This window comes from Erithacus rubecula (genome assembly GCF_903797595.1).
Source record: "Erithacus rubecula genome assembly, chromosome: 15".
In the NCBI taxonomy this organism is placed as follows: Eukaryota; Metazoa; Chordata; class Aves; order Passeriformes; family Muscicapidae; genus Erithacus; species Erithacus rubecula.
The window spans coordinates 16,870,111-16,893,637 of NC_136667.1; the positions used below are offsets into that span (position 1 = coordinate 16,870,111).

The 23,527-nt window shown below is 46.1% G+C and overlaps 1 protein-coding gene and 1 long non-coding RNA gene across 3 annotated transcripts; one reads left to right on the top strand and one right to left on the bottom strand.

Annotated features, from left to right (window-relative positions):
* Positions 1 to 344: 344 nt before the first annotated feature.
* On the bottom strand, positions 345 to 11,913 carry FGF16 (fibroblast growth factor 16). The gene is made up of 4 exons (XM_079318980.1): positions 11,454 to 11,913; positions 5,200 to 5,303; positions 1,095 to 1,336; positions 345 to 807 (listed from the first exon to the last, which is right to left on the bottom strand). Exons 1-4 carry the CDS (start codon positions 11,728 to 11,730, stop codon positions 750 to 752), a joined length of 681 nt encoding a protein of 226 aa, XP_079175106.1. The 5' UTR covers positions 11,731 to 11,913; the 3' UTR covers positions 345 to 749.
* On the top strand, positions 11,432 to 18,065 carry LOC306808414. Of its 2 annotated transcripts, XR_013776025.1 has the most exons (5): positions 11,432 to 11,562; positions 14,396 to 14,490; positions 15,076 to 15,230; positions 16,753 to 16,895; positions 17,599 to 18,065. It is a non-coding gene; the product is annotated as an uncharacterized lncRNA (long non-coding RNA). The 2 variants fall into 2 exon arrangements; XR_013776026.1 differs by lacking the exon at positions 14,396 to 14,490 and having other exon boundaries at positions 11,433 to 11,562.
* Positions 18,066 to 23,527: the final 5,462 nt, after the last annotated feature.

Sequence of the window (23,527 nt, forward strand, 5' to 3'; positions counted from 1 at the left end):
TTTCTCCACAGATTTTTCATGGTGCTGCAGGTAAATCTTATGCAAGATGTGCTGGTTTTATTGCAGGACTGATGGGTCCATCCAGCAGATGTTCCAAATGTTTGTTCTCTTGGTTTTGAGCAGGATGGTAAATCCATGGAAATGCCTCAATGGCCCCAAGGAGACTGAGCTGGTGCTTCCCAGACCTGGGATTTGATGTCATCTTCCTGCAGGAGTTTGAGCTCAGGTAATTGATCTTTACTGCACAAAGCCCTTTTAGAGGTGGATTTATTGTTCATATTGCTGGGGAAACACTGGGTTAGTTGTTGAAGAGTGCCAAAAAAAAAAAGGGCTAGCAAGAAATCTACAATATAAAGACAATTTTATTGCCAATAAGCTCTTAAAACTCATTTTTTTTCCTGTTTCAGTAGGACCTTATTCTTCCTGATGAAAATCCGGTCATAGCATCTCTCATTAAAAATAAAATTATTTTGAAATAAATAAATATATAAAATAAATATCATATACATTTTATAAATAGTTTTGTCCTTATGCACAGTATCCATGCTTACATCTGAATAATGTTCCTTGCCCCATTCCCACCCCAACAGCAGGAAGAACCCCACAAATCAGGACCAGTCCACGGAGCATCATCCATGTAGCAAACTCCCAGGCTGCTTGAGCAGGAAACCACTCAAAGGCTTTTCCTTAGCAGGGAGCCATCCCAGCTCAGCAGCACTTCTGTAGTCTTTGTCTTCTTCTCTTCATTTTTAGGTTGTTCTGGGGTTTTCTTTTCCCCAGCGATCAGGTTTGCTGACCTGCTCGTTCCTTTAAGCAACCATAACATTGAATATTCAGCCTCTCTTGTAGCCACCGGGTAAGGAAAGTGAACGAAAATGGAAGATTAAATGTAGGGTTCCCTCCCTTCCCCTACCCCCACCCCATAAATAACCCAGGTTCCATATACACTGGAAACAAGGAGGAACAGCAGTGTCTGAATTCAATGTAAGTGCTTCCCTAGGTGATCTACTCTTGCAGGAATGATGGAATGACTATTAACAGAGCGCTCTGGTGAAAAGCCCAGGTATGTACAGTGCCACTGCAGGAGCCATCACCTGTAGTGGAAGAGGTCTCTGTACACGGCAGGGATTTTGGCAGGGTCCACAGGGCGGGGCAGGAAGTGGGTGAATTTCTGGTGTCTCTTAGTCCTGTACCCCTCGCGGGGGGAGCCGTCCTTGTTGAGGGCCACGTAGAAGTGGCGCTCGGAGTCGGGGTGCTTGTAGAGCGTCGAGGCGTACGTGTTGTACCAGTTCTCCTCAAACTGCTCGCGGAACACGCACTCGCGGCTCAGCTTCTTCTGCGTGCCGGGAACAGAGACACCCGTGTCACACAGCTCACACAACATGGGCACCCTGCCCTGCTTTGCTACTGCTTTGCTGCTGCTTTCCACCCTGCTTTGCTAGGGGTTCCCCAGCTGCCTTCTCCTGGCAACCCTGAGGATGAGGAGGGTGCTGCTGGGGGTGAGAGCTGGAAATGGGCACAAGTCAAGGCCCAAAGAGCTCTGGAGTTGGAGGAGGAAGCAGACAAAAGCAGGGGGAGGTGGGTGTGGATTTTGCAAAGGTGTTCCGTGAATAAATCAGACAGGCAATATTCTTACTAATTCTTATTCTTACTAATATTCTTATTCTTCTAATAGCTCTATTATGTCTAAGTACTGTCTACAACTGTGGGTCTGGAGCCTCTTCCTGGAGATATCAGTATGTTTCAACCTTCACTACAACTCAAGCTACTACTGTGGAATCCAGACCTTTTACTTACTAAAAGCACTACAGCTCCTACTAACTTACTGACTACTTTATGTGTAAGTGGCTTAATATACTTCAACCTATCCAAAGGCTTTAATTCAGTCCCTGCACCTTGATTCCTCCTTGAAGGATTCAGAGAATCCCCTAACTCACTGACTCCAACACACAGCAAAGCTCCAAACCTGTCCAGGTGTGAGTTTGAGCTTGCTGGGGTGGTGTGCTACCAGACAGGGACATGTGCCCCTGTAGCAGCAGCCTCCAAGGTACCACACACCCCAAATTCCCTCTTTTGGGTGAGAGAAGCAGCAGGCAGCACATCTGATGGGTCTAAATAGGAAAACAGGAGCAAGCACTGCTTTGGAAGTTCAGGACACACAGCTGGATGGGAATGAAAGCATTGCTCAGGATTTCACCTCCTGGAGTGCAAGTGAGCTGTGATGGGAGGCTGTAACAGGACCCAGAGGGGTGTGGGATGTCAGACCCCAGGGAAGATTTAGGGTGGTGATAGTTGATGTGATGAAGGTGTGTGGCTGGTCCCTCCTGTGCTGGCATCTGGGGACAGATGGCACTGGTGTCACCACAGCCACAGCCAGCCTTCCCATCCAGTCCTTACAGCTGGGGGCTCTTGGCAGTGGCTGTCTGATGGTGGATTTTTCATTCATGTCCAGTGCTCCTTCCCTGTCCCTCCCATCTCATGTGCCCGCCTGCAGTGGGGAGCAAGGCTGTCCCTCTGCCCCACGAGCACACAGGTGGCTTTACCAGCCCTGCTGTGCTGTCACAGAGGGTCCAGCTACCCCATCCCACACCACAAGGGCACTGCCAGGGTGACTGGGAGCCCTTTCAGCTGAAGGGCAGCCTGTGAATGTGGAGAGCTCTAAGATTACAGCCACTGTCCCTCTGCTGTAAACTATCCGGGCAGGGAATGTGTCCCCTCAGTGGCACACAGAGTGCTCAGCAAATGTTACTGCTTGCAGTAGATGTGTTTTGTAACACAATCCAGGAGCTCACCTGTGCTCAGGACCTGTTTTCAGTGTTTTGCTGCTAATTAAGTAAAGCCTGAGGTGAGTTGTGAGACCTCCAAAAGTCCTAGGCCACAGCCTTGGCCATCTGAGATGCAGGGAGCTGCAGGCTTCTCTTCCCAGATCTGTCAATAAATACAGGCTGGGTTTTTTCCCTCCTCTCAGATGCCACCTACTTGGAATATGTTGGAACCTGATGACTGGCTGAACTCTGGCTGTTGCTTTGCCCCCATTCCCCTGTGCTGCACTGGGCAGTTTGGAGTACAGTGTTTGTGGAAAATGTTTGGCGAGTCTGGGGTGACTCTGCAAGGTGTGATTTATTCCTTTCCAAGCCCTGGGATGTCCCCACTGAACCTGACACCACACAGGCAGCAGGCAAGGTGCTGCCCATGACTCTTGCTGCCCTAAGTATTAGTGGCATTTCTGAAATCCTTGGGAAGCTTTACAGAAATGTTGGCACGAGGTCAAGAGGGACAGGAGGAAGGGCTCTGTGTCCCGAGGGGACTCCACGTGTCCCTGTGGGGATGGCTGGCCCTGGCTGCATCAACACAGGCATCAGGCAAAACTGGCACAGAGGCAAATAAGAAACTTGCTGAAAATGTAAAAATACCTCTGTACTGTGATCTCCCAAAATACCATTGTAATGCTAATGCTGTTGTCAGGCACTGTTTTATGGACCTTTAATTAAGAATACTGGAATGGCTTTGGAGTTCCAAAAGCCATCATTGTACAACCCACGTGTCCCAGATTTTAAAACTCCAGGGTTATTTGGGGACCTGGCTCGTGATGCCAGCACAGTTTGGAGCAGCCTTTTGAGTGTGTCCCTGCAGAGTGGTGTGGACTGGAAACAACCTTAAAGATCACCTCATTACAATCCCCCTGCCACGGGCAGGGACAGTTCCCACGACTGGCTTCAGGTCAATTCTCTTTCCAGATTCATTGCTGTAAAATGTTACCCTATTTTTGTTTCTGTGTTGTAACATGAACACAGGCTCTAGAATTTAATTAACCCATCATGAAACTCGATTCACAATCAGAGCTGCAGGGTTTGAAGGAAAGAGGGGGGGCCACATGGGCTCATGTTCTTCAGCAGGCACAAGTGAAAGCTGAAACTCCAGGAGCTGCTGAGCAGCCTTAGAGTTTGACAGGAGAGGTGCTGCTCCAGCCCTGCTTTCTGGTGTGTGCTTCAGGAGATTATGTGTTTTATGGAATCCTGGGGATTTTTCTTTTTTCTGTTTTGCACATTTTTAATTTAACCGCTGTCTCTGTACGTAACTGCTGTGTAGGGTAGAAGCTGTTACAGATGTGAGGTGGGAAAAATCCAGTTATTGGTGCATGCAGTACTTGATGATCAGAGAATCAGAGTGGTTTGGGTTGGAAGGGACCTTAATGCTCATCCCTGCCATGGGCAGGGACACCTTCCACTATCCCCATTGCTCCAACCTGTCCAACCTGGCCTTGGGTACTGGCAGGGATGGGGCAGCCACAGCTTCTCTGGGCAATTATATAAACATCAGCAACTGTGTCTTAAATGGTGGAAGGGTCTGTGGCAGTCTCAGGTGGAAATGGGACAAGGAAAAGTGAGCTAAACTCATGGTTTACTGTTTGCCAATCAAAGCTTTTCTAACAGCTTCTGTGTATGCAGAGTACAAGAGTTTTAACTTGTACACTGAGGCTTATCTGATGGTGAGAGGAAGTGCTGCCTTCTGCTTTGGTTTAAAACTGGTTTATTTAATTTCATTTTATTTTTTGCTGTGATCCACCCTTAATTGAGCTAAATAATTAGGAATTGAGTTAAATTAACCTGTAGGAAGTACCTCTGCCCAGCTGTTAAGACCTGGCATTTTGACTGTAAGTCATAACACTTAACGAGTTTACACTTGGGGTTTTTAATCAAAACATGGAACATTTTAGCCTGAAAAGGGCACTTCTAGGAAATCATGAGCAGCAGCCCTAAACTCCTAAAAGGAGTTACAGAGAATTTTACAGTAACACTCAGGCCACAATTTCAGCTTCTGTTGGTTACAGAGCCCTAATGCAAAGGTAAGACATGCAGATAGGTGCAGACCTGACCATGAGGAGAATAGAACTGATGTGTTACTCAGGCTCTGAATATACAAACAGCTCCTGGTTTTATGCTAGATGTCTCCCTGCCTTTACCTGGTCATTGCCATGCCAGTTCTGAAAGGCAAAACCTCAGTGTGATGTCTGGGGGCTGGGCACCACTGTGGGCTCTCACAGCAGGAGTAAACCCTCCCTCAACCCCAATTTCCCATGTATCATTTATGTTAAAACAGCAGTGGCCAGGGGTGGGATGGAGATCAGTGGCAGCCCAAGGTGTGACACAGCAGAGGCTGCAGTGCTGGCAGGGTGGGACCAGCCCAGCCTGAACTCACCGACCCATAGAGCTCGCCTCTCTCGTTCATGCCGAGGTAGAGTCCGGAGTCCACCCCACGGATGCTCACCAGCCCCACTGCCAGGCTAATAAACTCCAGAATCCCTAAAAGAGAAAAGAACTGCAAGTCATACAGAGGAAAAAACACCACATCAGGCTCCAGCAGCAAAAACAAACCAGCCATTCCCAGGAACAATACAGTTCTTAACTCTGTAGTCCCATCTGCGTGCAATCTTCTGATTTCCAGTCTGGGCTTCTCCCCAGCATTGTGAATTTGAGTTGCCCAAGAGGGATTATCTTTGCTAATGAGAAAAGCTTCGCAAGGTTTTGTTGGTTTGGGTTTGGATTTTTTTCATAATTATCACCAAGAAGACAGATGGAGAATCTTGTGCCTGGCCACTAGCAATGTCAGAAGGCTGTTACCATGCTGGGTTTTATTCTTCACCAAAAGGAGTGTGATTTTATTTTCTGGAATAAGATGATTGTCCCACAGGATTTAAAGTCATGGGTGCAGTAAGAAGAAGCAAAAAGTGCTAGAAAAGATGTCTGTGAGGACTATTTTCATCCTGGCACTCCAGTGGGATACTTGCCAACCCAAAGTGTATATACAATCCATAGGATAAAATCCAGCTTCAAAGCACAGAGGTAAAAATGCATCTTCCTTTGCAGCCTTTGGAGCCATGGCACTGCCAGTCCTTTCTGTCACCCTCTTCCACTGTTACTGCCAAAACCCCTTCCTGCCCCCATGTCCTCCTGCCAGCCTCTTCCCAATCCAGCAGCATCTGTCCCAGGCCTGCAAGAGCAACTGTTTTACCCAGGGGCTGCAGCCTGCTATGATGGTGTCAGATACTTTAAACATGAGGGGCGGCTCATTTCCTCTGGAAAGAAACAGCAGGGTCTGGCTGCTGCACCCCCACAGCTGGCAGCTGTTTCAATGGGGGAAAGACTTGTAACAGGAGAACCTTTGGTGAACTACTTAAAAACAAACAGCCCCTACCCAACACTACAAGTGGTGGGGAACTTCAATCTTCCCAGGAAGACCTCCTGAAGGCAGTGGTGGGACTGTGTTGTGGATTTCACACACTACCTATGCAGAGATCATGGGCAGTTTTGCCCGTGTCCAGGGCAGGATTAATTAGCTGGGAGGCAGAAGGAAGAGCGTTTTCCTCCTCTCATCTGACGACTGCATGTCTCCATTGACTGGAGGGGAAAGTTGCTCTAACCTTTAGAGTGGCTCCAGCTCTCCTAATATAGCTCCCAAAACATCCAGCCCTGGGCAAGTGATGCTCCTTTGATCAGGTTACCTCCCAGAGCTCCTGTTCAAAGTATTGCTTTGGTTTAAAGCCACCGCGTGACCAGTGGCCACCTGAGCCAGCTGACTTCAGTGGCAGCCACAGAATGGTCACCCCTCAGCCTGGGGCATGGATGTGACAACTCTCAGACAACACTCTATCACTGCCTAAATATAGGACAGCCCAGACAGCCACAGACACCCCTGACCCCCTTCCTGCAGAGCAGACTCATCCTGGGGTGCTGGCAGCTAAGCTGGCTGCAGCAATTCCTACCTTCCTTTTCCCTGCCCACTCTGGGGCTTGTGCATCTAACCCAGCCCTCCCTGAAACCAGCTGGTGCTAGGGGACATGAAATAAGGACTTGGGAGTGGCAAGTCCTAAAGACAAATGGGGAAACAAACACCACAAAACAGACTTTATAGACCGGAGCAGAGATTTTACAGAAATGCCCAGCTACACATCCTGCCTGCAGAAACATCAGGAACAGGCAGCACAGGCAGGGAAGGCAGCCAGACAGGCACAGACCCTGGCTCTCTTCTTGGTAAGTGTTGTGGTTTCTTAGCTGAAAAGAATCCCAAACAGGGAGGAGAGAGGTGCAGGATGAGGGGTGGTTTCCTCCCTTCACTACCCACCAGTTGTGACACGAGGGAGTTACTGAACTGCTGAGTGCTCTTTCCCATCCGCAGACCAGAAATTACCACAGCCACTCTTTGAAAAGGAGGGAGTGAGGGAAGATGGACAACTACAGGGAGTGTAAAAAGCAAAACAGGAGTACAGAGATACACCCAGGAATGGGGGAGTCTTCCCCAGGCTGGAGACAAAGGAATATTCAAGTGAAACACATCAGGTAACCCAGAGAATGGTAGAGGGACCTTCCTGTAGGTATAGACACAGTCCTCAGCATCAGCATTTTTTTTGTCTCCTGTCACTTCTGGGATGCAGGGAAATGCTGCTGATTCTGTTGAGAAACTGAGGGATGCCTAAGGCAGGGGAACCCAGATCTTTTCTTGAGTATGCCCACACACCCTGTATGAGCACATGAATCCAGGTCTCCAAAGACCTGGGAAGGACCAAGCCAAGAGCAGCATCAGCACCTTCCCTCTCTGAGCAGGAATGAGACATCCCTCACCTGGTGCAGGTTGGGTAGATATGGGTTTTGCAAATGAAATTTCTTCCAAAGTGTGTCCATGACAATCTCTTCTGACAACTCCCCTTCTAGTATTCCCCATTCCTGATCTCTGAGTGGCACTTGAAGACATGCATGGAAGATGACTATGTTGAAAGAGCATTAAGAACATAACTTGAGCCCACAAAAGTCAGGAGACAGAGTGAAGGCTGAAAATATGTGGGTGGATATCCATCCTGTCCTTAACTCACTCCAATTGTAGACAAAATTGCAGCTTCGTACATCTGATCTCCAGCAGCACAGGGAGTGGCCACTGGGGCCAGCTCAAGAATTCTCTTTCCAATTGTAGCGGTGTGTTTTTGTGGTAGAGCATGCTTTTGTTTTTTTTCTTTTGCTTTCTTTTTTTCTTTCCCCCAGGACTTGCCTCTTTTTTCCCCTCACTTTGATTATTCATTCTCTTTGTTCCTTGAGCCTTTCCAGATAAGACTTGGAGAGATTTGATTAAGACTCTGGCTGGATTCATTTACCACCAAAGCACTGAATAATCTCCTGAGCTTTGCCATGGCCAAACCCACACACTCTCGCCTTACTCTAAACCATCCCTCAAAGAACAATTCAGCTCCCTGCACCTGTCTCTTCTTACATGACTGTATTCAGGAGCTGGGGTACAGAAACATCAGATGTTGTATTAATGGCTACAAACCTAAAGCTTCAGCTAAAAAACTCAACAACTGTTCAGCAACAGGTGCACTGTGGTCTGAATGTCAAAATTACAGCCAAACTTTCTCTGGTGGTCCCAGCAGCTTCTCTAGGAGTCTGTGTAACATTCCATCAGCACGTTTGTAGCCCAGAAGAACTTTGTTTTTTGTCTTTATTTGTCTGCAGTGCAACCTCAAGGCCTCTTTCTCTCCTCCACTGCAGTGGGTAGCACTGTTGAGTTCACTTGTTTAATGCTGCTGTAAAAGAAATGTGAGGCAGAAAAGGAGCAGTTCCTCCTGGCAGGGATTTTCCTGGCAAATTTCTCTCAGTTTCATTCTGAGAAGGATTGTCATGGGGTGCTAATGTCAGTCCAGACTCCCTCCAGATTTTGACGATCCTTTATTTCTTTGTAGAGGAAGGTTCTGAGCAGATGCAGTGAGATAGATACCTTTTGGAAAACACTTCATTCTTTTGGGGGTGACCTTCCCAGAGCTGCCAGTTCAGAGAATTAATCTGGGCACTTCTGTAGTGCGAGAATGAGCTTTCTTCCAAACCTAGAGGGCTTTTCCACATTTTACATTAAAGCTCCTCTAGGAAAAATAAGCTATGCTCCATTGTTCTTGCAAGAATCTGTGTTTTTACAAGTATAAAATACCACATTCCAGAAGACAGGTGTGATTTAGGAAGGCTCCAGTCCTTGACAGATAAGAGGCAGCACAGCTCCTGTGATTGCTCAGGCAGTGTGGGTGGATGATGCCTGTACCTCCCCTGTGTCCTACAGTCACACCCCCAAATGCTGTGGTACAAAAGAATCTCTTAACTCTCACTGTTGGGACCTTGTGACTCTGTTCTGCATCAGTGGGGCTTTGGCTATTTTCCTCTCTGGAAGATGTGGATATCTTGCACATCTGGTAGCTTTTGGGATGGCTGTGCATGGGAGGGTGCAGATACTGCCTGTCTATTCCTGAATCCCATCCAAATTGAGAGATGGGGATGCCAAGTCCAGTTCTACCCTACATCCCACCTGCAACTGGACATGTGCCTGGGCAGTGGCATCACAGCCATCCATGGAACACCTTAATTATCTGCTCGTGGTACCATCGAGCACCTTCCAGCCACATGGCTTTGGTCCAGGATTTCTAAATATTTCTCCAGATGCCCCAAGATTTAAGGCAGCTTTAAATCCTGCCCTGAACTCCTTGTCTAACTTTGCGTCCCTCACCTCAGTTTTGGAGTCCTCAGAATTGCTCAGGCTGCCTATTCCTGTTATAAGTTTCTCCTTTCTGACTGTTGCATGCAAAATTTAGGAATGCATCGATACATGACATCCTAATATGAACCATACCAGTAACATTGGAATTTAAATATTCATGGCTACTGAACGCAGATGGTGAATGATGTGTGCCAATACATTATTGCTTTGAGTCTCTGCTGAAGCAAGGCTTAGTCAAACTTGATCTGAACGCAAGGATTCCAGTCTAATCCTTTGGGGCTTTGTCTTGCAATTACAACAAATAACTATTTATTTTACACTGCCTCTGGGAAAACCCTGAAGCAGAAAACTATAATATCTGAAGTCTGGTCTAGTTTACAGAGCTGGATGCAGACTGCTAAAACACTTAGGGAATGCCAATGTTTAGATTTATTGAAAGCACTGTGTGACTTAAGCTTCAGCGTGCAAAATCCATGAAAAGTTTTAGCATGTCTAACATGTTTTTTCCAAGTTCGAAAATATCTTTTTTTCACTCAATCTTTATAAAAGATGGACCTGAGACAAATACTGCCATTTGAAACTGGCTGTTTAGTCCTACAAAAGGTAAGGAAAAAGAGCTGATAGGCAAGAAACACTACGTGGCAGCTTGAACTCAAACCAACCAGATGCAATGGGGTTGCTTTCAACTCTTTGAACGTGGAAACCCATCGTGTATTGCAGCATGAAAGGTTAAAAGATGGGTGTTTTCAGGAGGTAATTAAAGAATACTTGCCCCACGAGCATATTAGTACCTGACTCTGACCCGCAGGTTATGACTTTCTTGTTGATTTAGGCAGGGACATGCCATGCACACACCTGGTGTTTATGGAAAGATAAGCTTCCCCAATTGTTCCAAAAACCTGCCTTACACCTCCAACAATAGCAGCAGCAGCACTTCCCAGAGTATCAGAACTGATTGGTTGCAAACAAGTAAAGGCAAAAAAAGAATTCCTTTCACCGAGGAGTTAAATCACTTGAAAACTATAAAAAGTCTTGCGAGCACGTCTTGCAACCTGTTGACAACATAGCTGAGATCACTGGCATGGGACTTGTTGATAGCTTATACAGACACCTGCACTACATGCTGGAGTAGCGGGAATTTCTCTTACTGTGCTCAAACTGACTCTACTCTTTTGCCTGTGGCTTGGGATGCATTTTTTGAAGATTACATATAGTCTCATTAGAGGTCACTGCTCTTGTATGCCACTGATACAGGCACTGCAGTCTTCCAGCCGTATCCCAGCAGCAAGGTAAATCCACGGTGCTCTGCCTATTGTTCCATCTTCTTTCTTTCCGAGGTCCCCTAAGTGTTTTTCCCTCTTTGGCTTCACCCTTTCCTTTCCAAGCACCTTCCCAAGCCCAGCTCCTGACACCCCTCCAGCCAACAGATCCCTGTCCGCTCTGGGGAAACGCTCTTCTAATCAAAGTCATGCATGTAAAAGAAAGCAGCTCACAAATATCTGCAAACGCCAGAAAGAAGGAGGAGTTTGAAAAAAAAAGGAAAAAAGAAAGAAAGAAACAACTAAAAAAAGTGAGGAATTTATTTTTCCAACCTAGGAATTTCCAAGAAATTCCAACGAGGAACGTCTCTATTTCGCCTCGCTCACCACTAACTTCAGAGGCACAGCTAAAGCTAGTCACCGTCCTCTTTTTTTTTTTTTTTTACCTTTTCCTTTTTTCTCCCCTTGCGAAGGCACGTTTTAGTGCACCTGCAGAAAGGCTGAGGGCCGGGAGAGTAGGAAATTGGAAATAAAAACTCCCGCATTGCTGGGGAGTGAGCGCATTTGTTTAGGAGGCCAATTATATCCGTCCCGGGATGATTTATATTAGCGGGGTAATTAGTTGTGCGCGCGGGGCACCTGCTCGGGCACCCCGCGGCCCCTTACCGAAGCGGCTGTGGTCCTGCCGGGTGCCCTGCACCGTGCCGTTGGGGAAGATCTCCAGGTGGAAGCCGGTGCGGCAGTAGAGCTGCCGCCGCCGCAGGATGCCCTTGAGGTGAGCGAAGTCGGTGGGGGAGCCCCGCTGCAGCCGCCCCTCGATCTGCCCCAGGCGCTCGTTGAGGAAGCCGGGGGAGTCGGCGAGGGGCAGCCCGGCGCCCAGCGCGGGGGGGAAGCCGTGCAGGTCGGGGTCCAGCGCGCCCAGGAAGCCGCCCACCTCGGCCATGGGCGCGGAGCGGAGCGGCCCCGGGGGCGCGGGCAGAGCGGCGCTCAGAGCGCGGGCTGCGGCCGCCCGGCCCCGCGCTGCCGGCCCCGGCCCGGCCCCGCGCCGCCCGCGCCTCCCATCGCTGGATCCAGTGTCCCGCCGTCGGATGCGAACTGCACTTTATATACGTACACACTCCCCTTACATTGACATATTGGATATTTAAATGCAAGCCACACCTCACTGGCATCCCCTTTGGCTATTGCTTCCCTCCCCCCCCCACCCCTTTCTCTGATCCATTTGGGTTGGGTTTTTTTTTTACCTAAAAAAAAAAAAAAAAAAAAAAAAGGGCCCGCTTCACTCCCTCTTTTATTATGAAAAAAATGGCAGGAAAAAGCTACACATCGCAGTGAGGCGTAACAGCTCTTGGCAGGTCCCCGCCAGCCGACGATGAAATCATGGAGCCCCCGCACGCACCCGCTCCCGCACCGCCGGCAGCCCCGGCCCCGCTCCCGGCCCTGCCCGGCTCCGCAGCCGCGACCCCCGGCCCGGAGGGTTCGCTCGGAGCCCCCGGGGCTGTCGGAAGCCCGAAGTCCCGTCGGTGCCCCCCACCCACCATCCCCTGAACGGACACGGTGGAAAAAAAACAACACGTGAGGAGAGGGTCGAGACGCGTTTTTCAGCCGAACGTGTAAAAACAGAACGCGATCTTTCTGCAAGGCGATCCCGCGGGCTGTACGGCCGGGTTACAGCCGGCGGGAGGGGAGGCAGCCCGCGGCGGGGCCGAGCAGCGCCGCTCGCTCTCCCTCCCCACCTTCCCCATGTTGGAAACAGGTGTTTCCGCGCTCTCCCGGCCCGCCGACACCGTATCTGAGCCGGCAGCTGCGGGCGCGCTGCAGACAGACGGAGCCGGGCGGAGCGGAGCGGGGGAACCGGGGGGAAGCGGGCACAGACGGGCCGGGAGGGAGGCAGGGCAGGGAGCGCGGCCGCCCTGCCCGGCAGGCGGCGCTGCTGCTCGCGCCGCGCCGCCCCGGGGCGCCGGGCCTGCCGCGGCTGCTGAGGGGGCCAGGCGGGCCCGCTCCTGGCTTGTCGTGTCCCTGGTCGCCCGCGGCCTCTGCCGTGCCCCGCCAAGGGACAGAGACCCCACAAACAAATAAGCGCAAGCGCCCAAAACTGCCCCCAAGCCACCGGCCCGCTCTGCTGCAGTGGCTCCTCCGGGTGGTATCAGCATGCAGAGCTGAGGCGTCGGTGATGTCCACCTCAGCGGGTCTCCCTCACGGGGTATTCCCACCATGGCATCTTTTCCCGAGCCAGTATCCTCTCAAAGGGTCTCTCCCCTCAGCGAGTTCCCCCATAGTGGGGAATTCCCTCAGCGGGTTTATCCCCTTATCTGGTCTCTTCCTTCAGCAGATCTCTCTGCAGTGTCTCTCCTCCTAGAGGGTCTCTTCTCCCAGCAAGTCTTCTCTCTGAAGTTCTCCTCTCTCAGTAGGTCTCTCCTCAGTAAGTCTAGCACATGGTGGAAGAGAAGCAGGTCTCTTACCTGACAAGGTCTCTCCTGTCCAATGTATTTTCCTTCGGTGGGTTCCCACCTTGGTGGGTCTATCCCCTCATCAGGTCTCTTCCCTCAGATAATCTATCCCATGGTAGATGTAACCCCTCATTAATTCTTTCCCCTCAAAGAGTGTCTGCCCTACTGTGGATATGCTCTCACCATAGTGAGTCTCTCCCCTCACAGAGTATATCTCCACTGTGGATTCTCCCTCAGAGGGTTCCCGCCATGGCGAATCTTCCCTCAGCGAGTCTCTCACTTCAGTGTGTTCCCCCCATTGTGAGTCTCCCCTCAGTGCATCTCTTCCCTTGGCAAATCTATCCCATGGCGAGTTTCCCCTCAATGGGTCTCTCCCCACTGAGTGTCTCCCTCACAGTGGATTCCTGCTCAGAAGGTTCCTGCCATGGCAGGTCTCTCCCCTCAGAGTGCCTCCCACACCATGGATATGCTCTCAGAGGGTTCTTGCCATTGGAGTGTCTCTCCCCTTAGCAGATCTCTTCCTCAGCAAGTCTGTCCCATGGTGAGTCTCCCTGCAATTGTCTCTGCCCTCAGATTGTGTGTTCCCCTCAGAGTGTTCCCTCCATGGTGAGTCTCCCCTCAGTGTGTCTCCCATCAGAAAGTCTCTTGCTGTCAGGAGATTCCCTCAAAGTGGATTTCCACCATAGAGAAGAAAGTCTCTCCCCTCAGTTGGATTCCTGTCATGGTGGGTCTCTCCCTCTCACATCAGGTTCCTTCCATGGTGGGTCTCTCCTTCTCATCAGATTCCCCCCATGGTGTGTCTCCCTCTCACATCATGTTCCCTCCATGGTGTGTCTCTCCCTCTCATCAGGTTCTCTCCATGGTGGGTCTCTCCCCTTCATCAGGTTCCTGTCATGGTGGGTCTCTCCCTCTCACATCAGGTTCCGTCCATGGTGTGTCTCTCCCTCTCATCAGGTTCTCTCCATGGTGGGTCTCTCCCCCTCATCAGGTTCCTGTCATGGTGGGTCTCTCCCTCTCATCATGTTCCCTCCATGGTGTGTCTCTCCCTCTCCTCAGGTTCCCTCCATGGTGGATCTCCTCTCAGCAGGTCTCTTCCCCTCAGTAAGGTGCTGCTCCCCATCACCCCAGAGGGAGAGTTGAAATGGTCCCTGCTTGCAGGTCCTTCCCCCAGACCCAGGCAGTGCTCTCTTGTGAAGACATGAAGGAAATTGTGATACAGTGATGTGAAACACCCGCCCGTGTGTCTGCTGTGGGTGAGGAGTCTGGTTTTTAAATGGGGTTTGGGGTGGTTTTTCCTGTCAGAGCTGTGGCTATAAAAGGGGTGTTGATGCAGAACTTGACACATGAAGCTTAAACTCGTGTTTTTTATAGAAATACAGGCTGTTTCAGAGGTAGTAAAATCTGCTGAAGTGTGTTTGTTGACTATTTGTTTATCATGTTTGGTTACATGGAGATATTGCTGTCTGAAGAGTTCAAGCATCCCACTGCAAAAATTATGGGTTTATTGCTGTAGTATCTATATGAAGACTCAGGTGTGATGAGGTAACTGAAGGAAATAAATTGTGCTTTGGTGAAAATGACAGAGGTCCAAGATGGGGAGGGGCCAGACACAGCTGATGGGACACTCCAAACCCAGAATTACTGTTAAGGATGTAATACTGTAAAGGCTGTGAATTTAATTTATTCACATAAAATTAATGCAAAGTGAATGATCCCACTATAATCAAAGATACTTTTATGTGAAACCCGGTTTTCCTGATGTAAGTGTGAAATTTGCCTGTGGATCCATAGCAAATTCATGGTTTTGAATCCTTATTTTTGCACATGTCTGACCCCAGAAAATTAAGAAGTGAGAGAAAGACCTGGTTTTCACAGTGGCCAAACTCTGCAGAGGCCTCTGCCATGAACTTCAATCTCCTCTGGATCTATCTACAATATCCTTAAACCCAAATCCACACAAGCACTTAGTGGAACACTTAGAAAACTGAGAAAGGTAACAGAGTTCAATTACACTACAGTAAAAGTCCAAGATAAAGTAAAATCCCACAAACCTGAATGCTTAACTAATGTACAACAAAAGCAGCACAATCCCCCATCCAAGCTGACATTCCTCACTTAACTCTCCTGATTATGGTCAGCTTTTGAAGTGTCTGAGATACATTTTATTGAGAAATCATACATGCTGTACAACATGTTCTATTTAGGCACAACAGGATGTGGAAAAGGTAGCTTTCTCATATTTTTTCTTTTTTGGCTTTAATTTCCTGGTTTATTTATGTTTTTACTAAGCTGAGGAAAAAAAAAAAAAAAAAGCAGAGATTTGTACCCTATGTTTTTGAAGAAAAAGAGATGTATTTTAAGTACAGAAAGCTAGAATGACTCTTCCAAAAGCAGAAACAAGTTTAGCCATTTTTTTCATGTATGACATAGAGCACAGCTCTGCACTCAGTAATTTCTTAAAGGAGGACAGAAACTTGTGTACAATTTGTGTCACAGAACACAAAGTGTTGCAAAATTAACTTTCTGCTCTGCTTTGTTTCAGTTACCCCGAATTTATTCTTTGATTACAGTTTGTATTGCCCACCTTGGGAACTAAAATGGTTACTGCCAAACTGCTCTGTCTTTCAGTTTTCAGAAGAATTAGCAATGATTTTTATACCTAGCTTGCTAAAACAGACCTTGCAGACCCCTTCCACATGCTGTAGAAATGTATTTAGTGAGGTAGTAAAAATATTAATGGCATTTACTGTCTGAGTAATTTCTGTCCATGGAGAGCAGCCACACTTGGTATCTGGCTATAAAATGAAAGGAAGAGAAGGACTGGGATCAGGACAATAAATAAATTAGAAAAGAATAAGATAAATAACTGCAATGAGCCAACCCAGTATCTGAGCTACTAGATACTGCATATCCTCTGCCTGGGGCTATTCCATTTGGTAAAGAAAAGATCAAGACAGCTGAAATAATTTGAAGTAGCAATGGCCATGAATGCAAAAACAGACGTGGAGAATGTCTGAGGATAAAGAAACAACAGAGCCTTGAGCTCTAATAAATAATACTTCTGCTTCCTTAGCACTTCCCACTTTGGAATCTCACAACAATCTATGTACACTAATTAATTTAGACTCACAACCAAGGTCACTGTGCAGCTCCTTTTCCCTGGACAGTCTCCTTTTCCACTAAGAGATGTTGTCCAGAGGATATTGATGGCTTTCTATATTTGTTTGGGATTTTGGATGCATAGCAGCCCTGCTGGAGCAGAAGCTCTGCCCAGGTTTCTGTGTATCCAGAAACCAGACACGTCCACCGTGAGCCTTTCTGCCTTTTGTGGTGTGGTGACCATCTGTGCTGCACATGCAAGGAATGTCTGAGCTCTCCGGGCAGATAAACAGGGCAACCTCCTTTGTGAGGGGGTGAATAAACAAATTTTCTTAAGGGGAGCAGAGGATGGTTTATTGGTTTTTATCTTTGATTGGTTTTACTTAAGCTACTATTATTATTATCATCTTTTGTAGTACCACTTCCAGGCCACAGATCCTGTTTGTGCTGGATTCTGCATTAACAAGCGTGTAACAAACCTGAGTGCTTGACCTGAGGAATCTCACTGCTCTGCCTTGTGGAAGGATTCCTACTGGAGCACAACAGAATCTCCATCAAGGTATAAAACTAGGTATAAAATATGGGGGTTTGACACATTTAGAATGGGTGTCAGAATGAAGGTAAGTCTAATGAATAAAGCTTTGAACTTGCCTACATGGATCTTAGAATCAGATGCCTAAATAAATGATGTGACTTTCAAATGAGGAAGCACCCAGCTCTTCCAGTTATTGATAGTTTGGTGTCAAACATGGATCTGCTGATTTTAATTATCCCAGTGTGGATTAACAGCAAAAAGCAGAACTGCTCTGTCTCGACTCTGACTCTGGCAACTCCCATTTGAGGAGGATTGTTGTAACTGAGATCTGCAGAATTTAGTGGAACAAGTCAGGGACAAGTATGAGCAAATGAACAACAAGTGCAAATGAACATCATGTGCAAATGAACATGAGGGCTTTGTTGACCCTCAGGTTGTCTTGCCATGGTTCTGTCCCATTTGAAAATTGCCGTTTCCTTGGCATGGCTAAGGACAGGTTTGAATCCTGACTCAAATTATTCACATTAATACATCTCCAAGTGCTGGATGCTGACTGAGGAATGGGGAAGGTTCCTTTTTTGAGGCAAAGTGGTCCATAATGTCTCCACTTGTAACTTTTTTTTTCTAGGGATTTGGGCTAGAATTACAGGACCACTGAGTCATTAGGCCTAACAGCTGACATTTGGAGCTGGTTCTCAATTGGAGCTTGCCTCTTTTGCTATTTTAGGGAATAAAAAGAAGGTTAACACCAGGACTCCTCTCTGGAAAACACAGAACACATCAAATACAAGAACTGGTTCCACTCCTCAAATAAAAAATGCTGTCCTTTATGAAGTTACTCTTCTAAGTGTGCACCTTTCAACAGTAGCAGCTTCTCATGGAATTATTCATGACCATGGTGGGGTGTGTGTTTATATTTGCATCAGTGAGTATTAGTCAAATACAAAACAGAGTCACAGCAAAGGTCTGTCTAGCCCCATATCCTGCCTCTTGATAATGGCTAATAACTTGTATATGGAAAACAGGACGAATATGGAGTGATACTTCCTTTGGTAAACCCTCCCAGCTTCCAGTGCTTTCTGGTTTAGAGACCTTCCTGAGCTGGAGGCTGCAGCTGTATCATTGTTTTTGATATTCCTTGATGGACCTTTTTCCATAAAATTGTCTAATCGGTTTTTTTTTAACCCACTTGTATTTTTGGCTGCCATAACATCCCGTGGCAGTGAGTTCCACAACATCATTAGGCATTGTGTGAAAATGAATTTCCTTTTGTTTGCTTTTGAACCCGCTTGCTGCCTGCCAGTTTGAGTTGGTGCTCTGTTATTTCTGTTAAGAATACTTTAAAATAATCATTGCTGTTTACATTTTCTGTGCTGTAACAGCATGTCTAGAACTTAATTGTTATTATCCTTGTTTTCCAGGTTGAAGGGCTCTGGCTTGCTTAAGTTTTCTTTGTGCAAAGTCTTTCTAACACCTCACAAAGTGTACAGCTTTGTTATACTGGGCTTCTTGCTCTTTCTGTGTCTTTGTATTTCCACAATTATTAGAACTGTGCTCAGTGTTGAAGAGATGGGCATACTGTGGGTTTATTCAGAGGAATAATACCATTTTCTGCTTTGTTCTTTTTCTTCTAAAAATTCTTAACAGGATAGTTTTCCCCAAATGCTGACAGCTGACACTGTGCTGGTCTTTTTGGAGAATGATCCACTTCTCCAAGATTTCTTTCATAACTGGTAATAGAGGATTTAAAGTATGGCAAGAATGGCTTTTTCCTCATCCATTATTTTTTATCCATGGACTTTGAGTTAAATATACTATTTTAACACCCACTGGCTTTGTATCATCAGCCACCTACCCACAGCATTTTTAGATCATTTATGGATTATGAAGCAGCAGGAGACACATCACAGACCCTATTCTGAGTCTGTAGGGAGCACCAACATTCCTGACGTCAAACATTTATTTCTCTTGGTTATGATCACCAGTTATGTCACTTAGTCTCTCATTCTTGCAGTAAGGTTTGTTCATGACCTGGATTTCATACCAAAGTTACTGGCCTGGCAATTTCCCTTGGGATACCTGTGAGGATCCTCATATCATTGTGTTATTTTCATCTGTGCTGCTGCCTTAAATTTATTCTCCTTACAAAATAGCTGTAGGTGTCTGTGTTGAACATCAGTACAAAGATTCATTGAGTTTTCTTGCTATCACCTTTTCACCTGGGACTATCTTCGCAATGCCTTAGGCAACTCTTGGTGCTGTGACTGTTCAGACTGAGGCACAGATTTACACAGTGGAACAGAGTCTGTAATTTTCTGTGGTCAAGTTGCTTTGGGACTTTTGTACCTATGTATCTGTCTTTAGGGATGACACTGGTTCTCTCACTGGAGACTAAAACTGAAATCTATTGGTGTGTGAGGTGGAGTTAGGAATCTGAACTCAGAGTTATTCTAGAAGTGGATGATTAGGTGGGACATCCTAAAATAAAGAATAGAGGGATAAAGAAGGGAAAAATAAATTAAAGCAAAAAACCCCTTTCTCCTGCTTATGCTGAAAGGCTCCAGTTTGAGCATTTTTGGTGAGTGAAGCTTTTCAGCTTTATTGCTATTCATGTCAGTAACATTACTCAAGTTCCTTTGTACATTACTTTGTTCCTTTGTTCCTTTGGGTTAATTTGTATAGTGTGCTTATAAAGAGATAAAAAATTGAAAAACATAAATAACCTGATTTGATAATTCTGTAATTATTCTTTTCTGTATGTTAATTCAGTGTACCTTACTAAATTTGTTCTTTAATTAATCAGGTAATTAAAATGCAGCATTATTCTCCTGTTTTCACAAAAGCATCTAGGTACTTTGCAAACTTGGTTGGAGAAATGATAATTCCACAATCAAGCAACCAACTGCCCCACAAATTGTGATGCTTCATCACTAGATCTCTGTGGAGAGAGGAATGAATAGCCTGAGAAAAACACTGTAAAAGTGTATTTGTGATGAGTTCTGTAACCAGCCAAGGTAGAGGAAGGACACAGTAAAGAGAGCACAGACCTGCTTGCATCAGATTGACATTCACAGAAATGTTTGTTTTCAGGAGAGCCACTTGAGTTTCATAACATGAGTTTCCTTAAAATCTGTCCTGAGAAATCAGGAGTTAACAGAACCCAGTTTCTATAGCCTTAACCTTTCATAAATGCAGTATTTAGTAATCACAGTTCTGGTAGATTGAGTTTCACGTGAGATCTCAAAATGTTTATTTTACAGCATCCTTTGCTGTGTTTGTGCAGCGTTGCTGTTGCCTTCCTCCAGATGGGAACATGCAGGAATGCAGAAGCCAGGTGGTTTGCTCAAGGACATGAGGTTCTGTCTTGAGTGCAGTTAAGCAGTGCCTCACTGGCACTCAGTCACCTGGATTGTGTTTACTTCCCTGAGCATTCCTTAACTCCATGTCCTGAAAGGAAGTTACCCTGAGGATGTGTAGGGTCCCGAGCAACAAGCAGAAATCTGGATTCTCAAACCTTTGCTTTTATAGCATGGGATATTTATGGCCTTGATAATATTAGGGAAGAAAGATGAGGGGTATCTTCTCATGCAGTAGTGTTGGGAAATCCTGTTGCTGAAGTGTTCTAAAGGATTAGAAATTTCTCAGATATCTCCCTCAGCATTAAATGAAAATTTAAGTATCCTTCTCAAAAACTAGGGAGCATCAGTGTGACAATGACTTTGGAGATCATGCTGGGGCTATGGTTTAATGTAGTTGGAATCTGGTTCTGTCATTAGAAAAATCAGAATCAAATGCAAAAATTAAAATAAAATTACACTCCTGCAGCTTCCTTTACAAACAAATCTGAAACCTTAAGGCCAGGAGAAGAGCACTGTGACTACCAACTGGTATAACTCAGCTTAGGCTTGATAGAAGAAATGATAGATCTCAGATATATGCTACCTCACAGGAATATTGTAATGAAATCCAGGCAGCTTCAAGGGAAAAACAAAAGCTATTGATTTTATTCCAAGGGAAGAGAGAAAGAACAGATGTGTGGAGTCTTCTGTCCACTTACTGCAATCTGCAGTGCCGACTTAGCCATTGTTTCTTCTCATGCTTCCTTTAGCAGAAATGCCTTGGTTTAGGCACCAAATGAATAAATTTGGGGTAGTAGGGAGGAGGAGGAAGCAAGGACCTCACGCAAGAACTGACCTAAATTCTGAGGAGGTTTGTATAATCTAATTTACAATAAAATGGTATTTACAATGTTATCAGACAAAGCTTAGCAGTGTTAAGTTAAACAGCATATAATGTGATTAGTGGGGGAGTCATGCCCATGATGTCATACACATTCTCTGAACTCTTGGAATGGGCAGATAATGGCTCAGGCATTTATTCTCTTGTGACACACACGAAAAGCTCCGAAAAGGTTTGGGGGATGGGAAGGAAACGCGCACAAGCCCGGGACCGCGCGTGGAGCTCGCAGCGCCACAGAGGCTTCTCCCTTTGGCGCAGAGCTCGACCTGTGGTTGCACCCTGCCAGCACGGTGCTGTGTAGTGGTTAAAACAGGCCTTTGGGAATCGTTTAGAAGCTGGAAATTCTATTCTTGACTCTGCCGCAGACTTGGGTTTTGACCGCTAAATCTTCTTTGCCTCTGGTAACTCCATTTTTAACTAGCAAAGGTAGTCAGCCGTGTCTGTGGAGTGCCCGGAGTGAGGAGCTGTATGGAGATGGAAACCACTGGCATTCTGTTCATTATGCAGAACAAATACAGCTAGACCACAAAGAGCTTTGCTGTAGATAACAGCGAGCAATTTCACAGCTCCTAATGGCCCATTCAGAGAAAATTAAATCTTTATCTTTCTGTCTCTCCGAGGCATGCAAAATGCTAGGAAAAATTTTGGCTAGTCTAATTCATACGGATAAGCAATATAAATCTCACCTATAAGTTCATATCAAACGTAATCTAGACTGTACTTATTTTAATGTTTTACTTTAAAAAACTCTAGCTAAAAGCTGCTGAATCAGGCAGAGCTGCCTTTAAACTTTCAAGTTTATTTTAATGGTTGTGAAAGGACAGATACTGGAACATGTAAGAGTATTTTACTCCACCAGGCACAATAAGCCAATATAATTGCATGCATATTAATGTTTTATAGAAACACAAAGATTACATGAACATTTTTTCTGCCATGAAGGCTGCATAAACTGTTTAACTCTGCTGCAGAGTGACTAGGTAGTATTCCTGTTTTCAGTGATGTAAGGAATTAATATGGACTAGACATGAGATGAAATGGGAGTTGCAGATGTGCAGAATGAGATGGGGGCTGCAGACAGAGCTGAAAAACTTGAAGGAAGGAGGTGGACAGGAGGGAACAAGGGAGCTTGGAAACTATGGCTCATGCAATGTCAACTCTATTTTTTTTTAAATCAACTGCAGCACTTGCAGGATTCCCACCTTTTATCAGAACAAGTAGTCATTGTCTTGGCTGTAACACTCATGTCAGTTTATGGCATTGGTGTGGATTTGTTGAGAAATGCATACGAGGATTTTATTTGACTGCAGAGGGATGCCATCAAGAATAAATCTTTGTTGTTCAGAAAGGGGAAGCCAAGCTTTTGTCTCTGTGGCTGATAAATGAGGAACAGGGGCCAAGTGTAATATGAACAGAGCATTGGCCAGTCTGGTCAGACATGTGGGATGTACTAATAACAACAGGGAATGAAAGCAAAGCCTGCAGGTAGACACCTTTTAAATAATCAAGGCTGACAGTTTTACTACAGTAGCACTGTTTAACACTTTGTAAGGATGTGCTGCATCACAGATGCTGCTTATATTAAGTAGTCTGCAAGCATTACACAGCTTATTTAGTGGATAACTTTTATTTCATGCATTTTTACATTTGTTAATGTAATTACAAGTGAAATATTGTTGCAGATGCTATTGCCTATGGGTGACTCTGAATGACAGAGATACCAGAAAGATATTTTTTATGACCTAGATTAAACTCACAGAGGACTGGGCATCTCAGTTATTTCTCAACAGAACACAGAACATTTCCAGGAATGGGTGGTTCTGACACTCCTTATTAAAGCCATGTACAAATAGTTACCTGATACCTGAGTAATCAGAGAAGCTGTGTTGAGGCAGATTGCACACAGTGCCTTGAGTCTTGAGGATTGGGTTATGGGCATGCTGCACTGCCATGGAGAGATGTCCTGGCCCGTGCCTCAGTTTACCTGTCTGTAAAATATGGGTGTGGTGCTGTGTATGAAAACTGGCCTAGGAAAAGTATTTTGAATTGCTAGTGACAAACACCAATTGGGGATATACACAATCCTTAAGGCAAAAGACTTCACAAACTGTAGTCTGAAATCTCAGTGAGCAAAATGCCTTCCTCCCAGCTCTCACAGGAAGCAAGTTAATTGGGAGGCCAATAACTATAATGAGGCAGAACCTGGGGTTTTGCATGTGTACAGCAAGATCCTCCCCTTGGGGCCAAATTCCTGTTCCATATTATGAAAGCAGTAAAAGGTCCCCTCAGCAGGTGCTGTGTGAAGGCATTTCAGCTTTGCCTTTGCAGTGCTGGAATTGCCAAGCTATTGCTTCCCTGAGTCTCCAAATGAATTCCCCAACTCAATGTGGAACAGCTGTGGGAGAGATACAGCCTTG